At 40.1% G+C, this 12688-nt stretch overlaps 1 protein-coding gene across 3 annotated transcripts in view; it reads left to right on the top strand.

The window, feature by feature from the left end:
• LOC144526424 (solute carrier family 22 member 23-like) overlaps nucleotides 1-12688 on the top strand; it is a 37021-nt gene that overhangs the window by 17339 nt on the left and 6994 nt on the right. For all 3 annotated transcript variants that reach the window (XR_013502751.1, XM_078263905.1, XM_078263906.1), the window contains 5 exons: nucleotides 3940-4108; nucleotides 6764-6891; nucleotides 9424-9526; nucleotides 10233-10468; nucleotides 11788-11820. Coding sequence is in view for 2 of the 3 variants with exons in the window: in XM_078263905.1 (XP_078120031.1) it covers nucleotides 3940-4108; nucleotides 6764-6891; nucleotides 9424-9526; nucleotides 10233-10468; nucleotides 11788-11820 (669 nt within the window). In the remaining variant the exon portion in view is untranslated. The remainder of the gene's footprint in view (nucleotides 1-3939; nucleotides 4109-6763; nucleotides 6892-9423; nucleotides 9527-10232; nucleotides 10469-11787; nucleotides 11821-12688) is intronic.

The following is a 12688-nucleotide window of genomic DNA, read 5'->3' as shown; positions in this document are numbered from 1 at the left end:
CTCCAAGAAGCACACCAAAAACTCATCAGCAGTATGCACATGCCTGAATTGAGTTTGGTCTCACCAAGCATTTCCATCTGTGACTACAGCTTTGAAGGTGTGGAGCTTTAACCAGGCAAGTGAACCAGGCCAATAAGTACATTACTATGTAGAAGCAAGATTTGGAATGTGAGCATCTATCAGGAAACGGACGACAAATTAAAGGCCTGAATATGTTCGTGGAGAAACCATACAAATGCAGATGCGTCCATACAGGGCACCAAGGGGCCCTGGTTTGGAGTCTGAAAATGATGTGAGTCGTTAGCCTTTACAGTCATCCAATCTCAACCAAATTACACCCATGGGAGATTTTGGATGGTAGGCTTTTCACCCCATCTTCGAGTGTGGCCATTTTCTTGGTCATTTTTCTTTTCTTCACTAATTTGAATGGATGTGGCTAGGTAGCTAGCTATTAAGTAAAAATGGCATTCCTTTTTTTAATTCCACCAACAAAGCTTTGATTTATGGTGGCCCTGAAGTGCAAATCACAACAGCAAATAGAAAAATGCAACAGCAAATCATAAAACGCAACAGCAAATAGGAAAACATTTCAACAAATCATAAAACACAATGGCAAATGGGAAAACACGACAGCAAATATGAAAACACTTCAACAAATCATAAAACACAATGGCATTAACTTACTACTAACTTACTAACCGATCTAGCTGAGGACGGACCCTCCTGATTGGACAGATGGACTGTCTGTCTTTTACAGTAACAGACAGTCAATCTGTTAAAAGTAGGCACTTTCCGTGTTTTTTACCTCTTCTTCCTGTTAAAAGACAGACAGTCCGTCTGTCCAATCAGAAGGGTCTGTCCTCAGTTAGAAGTTCCGGTAGAAGTTAATGCCGTTGTGTATTATGATTTATTGAAGTGTTTTCATATTTGCCGTTGTGTTTTATGATTTGCCATTTTGTTTTACTATTTGCCATTGTGTTTTATGATTTGCTGTTGCGTTTTTCTATTTGCTGTTGTGATTTGCACTTCAGGGCCACCGTATTGATTGGTTGACAGCAGTAAATGAGCATAACAGCAGACCTATTTTAATTGCTGAACCAATCAGAGATGTGGGTGTTGATTCAGAAGTCTGGAACCATCTGGTACCATTCACCCACAATTTACAGAAGTACAGGTAAAAGACATGGAAGGAGAAGTGGGAACACAGCTGCGGGATGGCAACTGCAACACAGTGGCACTTAATGTTTCACCTGTAACATCTGTAAGTAGGCCTGTAGCTCCAGACTCGAGAAGAAGTCATAGTTATGCCATAAAAATCAATCACAGCAAACAAGCCTTGTTATTTTTCAGTATAGAGAAATACTTAAGAGTCTCCCTTATCATGTAGTTATACTGAACAGATCGAGTGGCCAGGATAGGCAGTGAAGTCATGGCACTGGGCCATATGGACCTCCTGTGACCAGTAAAAGGTTGTGACATTAGCCTGTTGGGTACAGGGCGTGGCTGCACTGAGTGCATTTACTGGTCAACCACTCTTTCACTTGTAAAACAATAGGCCTTCTTGACTGAGCTATGTACTTGACAGAAGACTAGTGAGCTACTGTTGCGTGTACCAGAGAGTGTGATTCATATTCTTGCTTTGCCAAAGTCAGCAACCCAGCTAAAGCTTCTTTGGGGATTATCTTCATTATTAATTGGCTATTGTTTTGATCAGTGATGATGTCATTTCCACTTTGTACGGCACAGTGTCCAAATTCATTTAAATGGGTCTATTTTTCAATAGCTTGTATGTCCCACTTGTTTTGTCCCCCCCAGAGATCCTCAGTTAGCATCTTCTTTCAGTTTCTTGTATGTGTCATCAGATTAGTTAATAGATGTATGTCATGAGAACACAGGCGGCAGCAGGGCATTGTGGGAATGCTGATCTAGTGGGTTGTGGAGGATTAAGGTCAGCAGGTGTAAGGAGCTCAGAACTCCTTTCCTTTCCACAAACTCTGGTCTTCATTCTGCAGCACCATAAACACAAGACATGCCTTATTGTATATATATTTACACTTATTTTAATATCTTTATATCAGTGATATAGTTTGTACTGTCATATGTCTGTGCGTGTCAGCGATTTTTTTTCATACCTTACCCCAGGATCTACTCTTTCGGTCACAATGCAGTGGCCTGTTCAGTGCACATGATGCCTTTTATAAATAACCGAAACATTCAAATCCCATGCAGTCTGTAACCAGTGAACCGTCACTTTTCTCCCAGCAGTACACAGAAAAGGGGTCTTGGGGTTAGTTGGTTCAAACTCAGCAGGTCTTGCACCCATCGCCCTGCTCTCAGCTCATTGGCTTTGTCATTCCAGCTGTGATAGTGTCTGTGAACAGAGAGCATTATTCATGTCCTCAGAAGGGGGCAAGTCCTAATTGAAATTCCGGTCTTTTTCACTGAAATGAAGCGGGGCCGCCGACACCCACTGTATTATGCTGGCCCTGTCACCTCGAAAGGCCCATCTGGAGACCGTTCACATTCTTGGGCAGCAGAAAAGACCCATTAGAAAACAAAATTGTTAAGTATAACAAAAAAGGCATGAATGTAGCAGGACAACAGATTTGGGCATTCCAAGAATAGTAGCATTATAGTGCGGTTCACTGTTCCATGGTTTGATGAGAAGCCATTCTCTACACTGCAGTAACTAAAGGGTTGGACTGTCTGTGGTTGCTGGCTGCCCGTGTGGTGTGCATGCTAATGGCTGGGTGAATGAATCAGTGCCATTCTGATAGAGGAGAATTGAGTACAAGGAACCTCTTTCTAGTTAGTTCACTCTGACAGTAGCCTATTGTCGTGGCCTATCTACTGTCTCTGAACAACAACTGTACATGGTGATTTATCAGGGTTTCTCATTTTTTTTATACACACAAAAGAAATCTTAAGGATTGCCACTTTAAGTTTCTTTTGATTAACGTAATATTTATATTATAATATATGTGTTAATCAGTATTAGGTGTTTCGTGTGTTAAAAGACATTACCATTAGTCTCTTTTAAGTTAACTCTAAACTAACTAGCTTCAAACTATTGAATTACTAAATGGGCTTACTACCATTAAAACTTAAGAAATGCCTTATCTGGAAAAGTCGAAATAGGTTTCTAGGAAACATATGTTGCACTTTCCAATCAAAAGCAATCAGCTATGTGAACTGGTCGTTACTGTAGCATCCCGAGCTGTAGCATAACTTCCAAAGATTACAGGGTCCAAACAGTACATTAAAGTGAGGCTAACTGCCAATGCTTTGTAAATGTATGTATTACTTTATTTTACTTAGTATCTGTTTTAGTATATATGTTTTAGTATATGCAACCTTGGAGAAAGATTTCATAGTATTCATGCAGTTTAGAATAAGTAGGAAATAAACAGTTGTGTTAACCTAGCTGATGTTTTTATGTCACAGCCTAACATTATTGGCATGACATTTTGTAATTTTTATGTTGTGTTATTTTTCTAAAATGTAATTCAAAATCTTCCTAGTTTACATCATTGTGTCAGATATGCCGACCATATTTCATGTTCCATGTATACGAGACAATGTTAGCAATCTAACAATAGTTTTGTTGCTAACAGTTCCACCCGACAGCTCCTGGATGTAAATAGTAATATAATATATAATAGTTGTTATTAGTATAATAAAATACTAATACCTAATTTCTACCTAAGAACTATATCATTTGCTGCAATCTCTTTTAATTTAGGGATGCATTAATTGTAACTTAGTAAACTAGTAAGTAGGCTAAGTTTGAACTTACGAAGAGCTGGTGTCATATTTACAAGAAACCTTGAAAATGGGTTATTTTCTTTGCTGTCATACATGCCCATTTTGTGTCTTTTTGTGTCTGTTGCAGAAAAACCTATTAACACTGTTGTTTCTCTTTCTTTTCCTCTCTGCCAGGGATTGAGCTGTGCCTGCCAGGATGGCGTTTTTCCATGACCATGGTGACCAGTTTTGTGGTGTTGGGTGGTCAACTGCTGATGCCCGGGATGGCATACCTCTGCCGGGACTGGCAGGTACTCCAAGCTGTCATCATCTGCCCCCTGCTACTGATGCTGTCCTACATCTGGTAAGGATAAGACCCGAGCATCACTTTGGCACTAACCCGTCATTCTGTTAACAAGGTGTTTTACAGTTTAAATTCTACATGAGACTGAAATATGTTAACTTGCACGGCAGCTGGATTCTCACGCTATCACGAGATCACGCAAGAATTGCGAGATCACAAATCACACGATAATCCATCTTGTCAGGCTTCAAGTAATTTGTTTTTTGTCTGAACTACCAGCTTACCGAACCAATCAGCGTCCAGTGAGGAGCTACTGGCAGCTATGGGCGTGGTTTAGGTGTGTGTGACGGCCGCGACTGTTCGTTCAAAACAACAATGACGGACGTGATAGATAGATGGTTCATTCAATCACCTGCCAGGTATATGTTGTAAGCGCCTGCCCTTTTCCAAATTCCAATGACGACTTCTCAGGTGGTTCTGTGTAACAAACGTCTGGTACGTCAGGTTAGGAAATATGTGCTGCCATTTGCAATTAAACTCTACATGTGTTAGATTCTAAGCAACCAGCGATTTAATAATAATAAAACCTGGTTATGCCAAAGATGCTTCAGCAGATTTACATAGTTCAAACAAGGAACCATAAAGTCTAATTTTTCACCAGTGAATTCCCAGCTGAATGTCTTTTTGTGAACTCATTTGCAGCAAACTTTACTGTGAGTGCAATCTCTTTTTTCCAAAGCTCCGGCAATAAATACTTGTGTATTCACCTCCATTTATTCTACCGTGATGCCAGCCTGGTCTTACAGAATTCCGTGAAATGATCACGAACTGTTAACACCGCATTACGTGGTGGTGGCACGGAATGTGTGAAAATTGCGTGTGGCCACCACGGAAAACAATACCAATGTAAAGTCAATGAGAAGATGACGTAGCATTAAGACAACTACGGTAGCTAGCAGTATGAAAGCCCGAAAATCCACAGAGGGAGTTTGGTTGGGGTGGTGGATGGGTCAAACACAGGACTTTCACCCAGGAGACCCGGGGATCGTGTCCCGCGTGTCACCTTTCCTTAACCCAACCGTTGCTTTCTTCTTTTACTAAACCCTACCGTCCCGTTGTTGTCCCGCGTCCCGTTATTGTTTTCCTAAACCCAACCGTTTATTCTTTTCCTAAACCCAACCGTTTATTCTTTTCCTGAAGCCAACCGTCCCGTTGTTGTCCTGTGTGTCATGGGAGCGTATGCCCACCCACAACCTTTTCCTTAACTTAAGGGGCTGTGTTCATTTCACGAAATTCTTCCGTGGGCCCATCACGGAATTTCGGCGATCCATGTTCATTTCACGGAATTCTTCCGTGGGCCCATCACAGAATCTTTTGCAATTCTGCAAAACTGCCACAGATTTTGAGTTAAGGGGCTGTGTTAATTTCACGGAATTCTGTGAGATCAAGTTGGTGATGCACAGTGATCCACAGCAATGCTGGTGTGTACAAAGCCAGCAGAAGAAAATCCAAGAATATAGATTTTTATCATAGGTTATCAAAGGCCTTGGCTTTGTTCAATGCTGTTCCCGAATAAAACAGACTCAGAAACAGTCCAAATCACTAATCTGATCAAACATCAATACGGGTGATATTATGCACTTCAATCAGAGTAGGACACAGAGAGAAGAACCAATTTTCACCATGATACAGAGCAGAGGTCAGAAACCTTAGGCATACATCAGGGTAGTCGCTGCACAAACAATAACTCAGCAGTCAGGTGGCTAAGCTGTGGAAAGGGTTTTGTAACAGTTTGTTGTCTGCTTTGATGTGATTATGGCCTTGCTGGCTAAAAAAGACTTACAGAACTCAAGGACATGAAGCGGGTTGTGAAACAGATATCGCACATAACACAACCTGCAAGGTGCAGGGCAAGCTTTTATTGGCAAACCAGCCAACACTTTAGCCTCTTTCTGCACATGTAATAGGGCTGTCCACACTGCACACACTACTGAGATACACAAATGCATCAGCAACTCTGCTGGAGTCAGGCTTCACAAAAGGATTTGGGGAATTCATTCATTCTCTTGATTAAGCCAGACAGCGTTTAAGGGCACAGACTGGATCCATCAATGACAAAGTGGCTGACTCTGCAAGTATAGAAATACAGCTGAAGAGTTCCAACACAGCAGGTGATCTAAGTTTGCTGATTTGGGAAAACAACTTAAAACCACACTAGTGCAACATAATTAATCCTGCACTTTTACTCACATAGACTGTTCCAGAGAGAAGCAACCAACTGAGGCAACTGTGGCATTGATTTTGCTGACTGTCTTTGAATCGCCATATGGCTGTGAGGAGAAACCTGACCACTCACAAGAATGTTGCCACATGTAGCAATACAACTACCAGATAATAAAGCATGGGAAATGAAAGCAGGGATGGGGATAACAATGGCTGGCAGGCATGTGTTTATGTGTTGTTCCCACTGTAAAGACATCTGGGAAGGCTGTTAGGTATGTAAGTGTTTGCGTGTGAACAGGGTACAATTTCTAAACTTGGCTTACCAATACAGTTTTCTTTTCTGCATTTAATAAAAACAAAAACAAACAAGATGTGATACTTCTAACCCTGATTAAGAGAGATTTCAATCTGCCTTTTAAAAGGAGGATTCATTTTGTTTAGACTCATTTTTTTGTGTCTTATTAACGAGGACATCCCCCGTCTTTTCGACAGGATCTTCCCTGAGTCACTGCGTTGGCTGCTGGCCACTCAGCAGTACTGCCGCTCCAAGTGGATCATGGGACACATAGCAAAGAAAAACCAAGTGAACATGGAGCTTGACACCGACAATATCCTCACAGGTAACGACATAAACACCAATTCTGAAGAAATCGGCATTAAAAGACATCTTCCAAGCTTTCTGTTTTTCTTTTCTTTTTTTCTTTTCTAAAGAGCTGGGTAGTATCCCCAGCTGTGCTTTCTTCAATAAGACGGATTGACAAGGTTATATCTGCTTCCTGTCTGGTTGCCATAGTAACGGACCACTCCAGAGGTAGCAGTGTGGGTGTTGAACATTACATTATGACACACTAGAACGTTAAAAAATAATTTCATTATAGCCTGGGTGGGGGGACATGAGCTGACAGGATGGTGTACGGACAGCAGATGGACGCAGGTCATGCTCTTTGACCCCGGGTTAACTGTGTGTACGTAAGACCTGCCAGAGGCAAAGAGCAGATTGAGCTTTGTTGTCGTAGCAGATTGCATTTGTATTAAACTTTAACTGCACTGTTGACTGTGGTAAGTTTGTCCTGCTATTGGTCACTGTATTTATCAATCAATACAGAAAAATCAGTGCCACTGCTGGGAAAAGGCTCAAAGAGCAACCACTCAGTGTGAAATTGGCTGCATCTTTTTAGAATTTGGAGACCGTGTGCTGATGCAGCATTGAGAAAAGTGCATTGCAACCGATAATAATTTATCCACTCTTGTCTTTATAGTAACTGGCTGTCCCCAACCCTTCCAGTAATATTTACTTTTACTTCTAACTGCTCAGCACTAAATACAATGTTAGGCACTAAATGTAATAACAGCCGCTATAGCAGAGCAGTTGAGCAACTTTTTCAAGCACGACAGATGCATGTGTAACTACTTATTAGGTCGTCTTTGGAAAGGAAGCGGATTGATTTGCATATATCTCAGTTGGGATAGTCTTACTCAGAGGTTTGTAGCCGGGCCAGGGGATCACCGGAAAGCCTGAGTGGTACAGCCCGAGATAACCTTGAGACGGCAGTTTGGAATGTTGTCACATGAGTCAACATACAGTACCGCAAAGCAGAGGTGTGTTTCTGTGGCAACGCGCAGACTGATACAAAAACATCTGTCATTTGCAATGTCACATCACCTGCGGGATAGGGCGGTTTCCCTCTCATGAACTGGTTCTGTTTCTTCTGTGAGCATTGTCATACCTGTCTCACAAAGCAGCGGGAGACTAGTCATGTGGGATGAAACATGCTCATTAAAAAATACATGTGGAATTTTTTCTGGTTGCAATGAATCAGGCGTGTCCTTGTTTGAATTTAGAGAACCCAGACTGCTGTTGAACTTTCCTTTGACCTGAAAACTGAATTTGACATGATGATTAACTAGATTACCTAGAGCCTGCTGGATATATAAGCAGGCTGATGACATTGGCTGAGCACACCTTATTACAGATCTGTTGGATTCAGTGTATATGTTGGCTGATATGCAAGCAGAATTGTGGACCACATAAATATTTTATAGGCTGCATTTGTAGGTATTTTTTACCCTTGTTTTTCTGAATACATGTGTAAGATATTTTTGTCGTATTTTGTATATTATTTAAATTACTGTTTAAAATGGTATAATTTCCGATAAGGTTTATTGTCCATAATTTGTTGTCATCTAATTCAATTCAATTTTATTTATAGTATCAAATCATAACAAGAGTTATCTCAGGACACTTTACAGATAGAGTAGGTCTAGACCACACTCTGTAATTTACAAAGACCCAACAATTCCAGTAATTCCCCCAAGAGCAAGCATTTAGTGTGACAGTGGCGAGGAAGAACTTCCTTTTATGGAGAAACCTCGGGTGGTGAGGAAAACGTCCTTTAGGAGAAACCTCGGACAGACCCAGGCTCTTGGTAGGCGGTGTCTGACGGTGTCGGTTGGGGGTGTGATAACAGCGGAAGTAACAGTCACAATAAAGATAATGGAACTATGACTAGAAATAGTAGTTGTAGTAGTTCATGGTGTAGCATCTAATGTTTACTCTTACTGCCATCCTCAATAGAAAACTTAATTGTTACTGTAAATATCCTCATTAAATGTCTTTGTTAGAGCCCTTTTTCAAATTTGAGGGGTAACTGCAACAAAAAGTTGTTATCATTTTTGGGTAAAAAAGCACCACGTGGCATACATATTACAGGTAGTGATTTAAAAATTGTATATCATCGTGAACTTGTGGGAGAAAAAAAATCTAACACAAGTTATATTTTCTTTATACAGAAATAATTATATGTAGTGATGCGACAACATAGGAATAATAATAATAATAATTCTTATTATTATTAATATTAATAATAATAATAATAATAATAATAATAATAATAATAATAAAACAATCATAAAGCCCAAAAAACTAATAATGCATTCATGCAGTGTCCAAAATATGCAGGGCAGAAATGTAGCCTATTTTATATACACTGTTGACTATTGCACTTTAGGCTACTCAAAATGACCACACTTTGCATTGCTAGACTGAAAGTTATGAAATAACTTAAAATAGATGTTATGCTCAAATATTGACATGGGCCTCAACAGTCAGATATCGCTCAGACACGACGATTAACATGTTTGCTTGTTTTCAGAACTGCAGAGAGCTCTTCAAAAGAAACCCAAGAAGACGTGCATTGTGAAAATGGTCGGCACGAGAAACCTGTGGAAGAATATTGTTGTGCTCTGCGTCAACTCGTACGTGTCTTTTGTATTAGTACTTGAAAAACAGTTTGAACATTTACATGTCAAGGTGCTTATCTGTGTGGAAGGATCTGAAAACTAGATAGAGAAAGAGGGAGTGTGTGTGAGTGCTTCTATGTCTGTGTCGGGGCGAGGCAATGCCAGTCAGATGCTCCATTTTGAGCAGTCGAGATAGCACTATTAACCTGGAGGCTCGATACAGCATTGATCAGTAGCTCTCAATGCTTTTGCCCTTCCAAACTGTATGTGTGCTGCTCTCTCTTCGCATCTCCGGTGGGATCTCTCCTCTCTCTCCTCCATCTGAGACCTCATCTCCAGCTAGGCTGACCCAGCTTTAGCTCTGCTTCAGTGCACGGTATCTTTAACTCCCCAAGTCAGCATAAATTGTACATGAGCTCTGTCCTTATGAAACATTATACAACCAGGAGAGAGCCTGTGTGAATGTTTGCTCCTGTTTTTGTGTATGCTTGAGGGTGTGTGTGCCTGTGTGTCAATAAGTCAGTGTTTACATGTGTGCGGTTTCTTTGAGATAAGTTAAGATGAGAGAAAATGTGATACATCTCTTCCGCCTCCTCTTCTCCCCTTGTGTTTACAATTTTGTCCATTCCTTCTTTTTGTTTCTTTTCTACCATTCACTTATTTCTCTCCTACTGTACTAGTATCCCCTAACCTAGACCTGTGTATGTTCTTTACCTAACAGGCTAACAGGCTATGGGATCCACCACTGCTTTGCCCGCAGCATGATGGACCCCGAAGCTCAGGAGACAACCATGTTCCATAACTTCTATGCAGATTATTACACCATGGCAGGCATTGCGCTGGCATCCTGCATGGCACTGTGCCCGGCAGTTGGCCTAATGGGCCGGCGGGGTGGCCTTCTCATGTTTATGATCATCACTGCCCTGGCGTCACTGCTGCAGTTGGGCCTGCTAAATTGTGAGTACTTTATGAGGAATGCATGTCCACTTAAGATGATACCACAGGGATGTTTTTTATTGGCTTTGAATATCTGTGGCAGGCTGGTACTATTCTATATTTTTCTTATTACCAACAAATCCAATTAAAAGACCAAAACCGGTAATGACCTGATACTACTACCAACAATTAATGTCTGTGTACCCAAAGCCACATAACTGTATATCGTATTCCTCTGTGCCATAGAGCTCCATTGTTGTCCAAAAACTATACTTTTTAAATATCAGTGAGCCACAATTTGGCACTAGGGGACATGCTTCTTCATTACAATGAACATGTGACTGATGTTTCGAGTCTACATACACGTCCTGCTGCTGGAAAAACTCACCAGTTCATTCACAGTGAAAGTGTGTTCATTCATGGCAGACAATAGTCCCCAACAAATGCATTATTTACTCCTGTTTGCTAAAAACAACAATACCCCTCTCATTTAGGGAATTGTTTAGCCTTTTTAATAAATGAAACATATTTGTGACACATTTTTAAAGTGTATGTTAAATCATATTGAAAGTACTTGAATTAACTATTAAACAAATAAATGAATCCGTAGGATAGAAAGATTTGGTGGAAGGTTTGACACAGTTTGTGAGAAAGCTGTAGTCAGAGAGGAACTTCTATCATAGCGGAGGTTTCCTGTCTGGACAATGATTCATCAGTATTGTTTATTGACTTTTAGTACAATCACTTTATGACGATATGATCATATTGCATAACACCTTACAAAATTCTGTAAATGATTCCAAGCAAATTAAAAAATAATGGCAGACGTTATTGCAAACGCCCCGATACATTCTTTTTGAATAGATTTTTCATTTAATGATATATGTTGATATTGAAAAAATATATTTTTTCATAATATTGATTTCAGCCATCTTGCTTGTGTCTCCTACACGTACAGTACATTATGTAAGATCTTAGTTTACTTTAGCTGTTTTTTAATGGAGTAGTAGAACATGTTTACAAACTGTTTTGGTCAATGTGAACTACAAGGTGTTCTAGGTGATCAAAACCGTGCACAAGTCAGTTTATTCAGTTACAAATGAGCGAGCCGTAATGTTTAACCTGAGTCAACACATCAAGGTTATGCTCATGATTTATGTTCCCCTTTGAAGCTGTTTATGTTGTAACTGTGTGTGTTGACAAGCTTTGCTCAAAATGTGTCCATGTTTTTGTAATGTTTTACTCCAGATTTTAATTTAATTTACTGTCTGAGCACATGATTTTTTTGCTTTGAATCTCTCACTGATACATATCTGTTCATTTCTCTCATTCTCCTCTAGTGCTGGGGAAGTACAGTGGCCATCTGAACATAGGTAGGATAATCTCTTTATTTCTATTCTCCTTGAGTCTAGTATTTGAGTTGGGTTGATAACTGATCAATAATTAAGTACTCTTGCATAGATGTCATTTTATCAGCTTCACACTCCTTTGAAGTGTGAATTGAATTGTGTCATACCACTTACACCTAGGTTGCTGCATTATCTTGATGAGCTTTTAGGAAATGTGTTGCAAACAGACATCCTGCAGTATTTTATTAGGCATATACAAGCCCTGCAGAGACACATAATGAAGTCCTAGATTTAATTATGGCTAGCTTTTCACTAATTTATCCCCCTTGTGTTGAACAGGACGAGTCTCTTTGCTATCGAGCTTTCGAATCTCACAAATAGCCTTCTTTCACTGTTCTCATCTGTTTATCAATGTCTTTATCATCTCCTCACTAATCCCTCTGTGGGAAGCAAGAGCTGAAGCACACTCCTCTCATCCACTTTATGCCATATTCAACACGTCTTATTCATAAAAAAAAACCCCACTGTATTCAAACTAGAGCTGTAAGTCTTTCTCTATAATACCATTCAAATTTCATTTATTTTTTTAAATATTCAAATAATATTCGAATATTTAATGCTCAAATGCAGCCTGTTAAATAATATGTACTACACTACTTAGGCTTATGCATTGTCATTGCCACTGTAAGCATGTGGTTGTTGTTACACGTTCTGCCCACTAGAGGGGCTTCTAACATTAACCTGGCCTTGAAGGGGATCTACGTCATGGCGCATTGCACGCAACTTTTTTACATTCATTTTCCACAATGAGCACACAGCGACGAACACAATCAACAGAGAACTCTGTAATGAAACATTATTTAACATGTGTAGTGAAGCGGCTCTGTTGTAA

This window comes from Sander vitreus, chromosome 12 (genome assembly GCF_031162955.1).
Source record: "Sander vitreus isolate 19-12246 chromosome 12, sanVit1, whole genome shotgun sequence".
NCBI classification, from domain to species: Eukaryota; Metazoa; Chordata; class Actinopteri; order Perciformes; family Percidae; genus Sander; species Sander vitreus.
The sequence above is the reverse complement of the archived record's forward strand: the minus strand, read 5'-3'. Positions and strand labels throughout refer to the sequence as shown.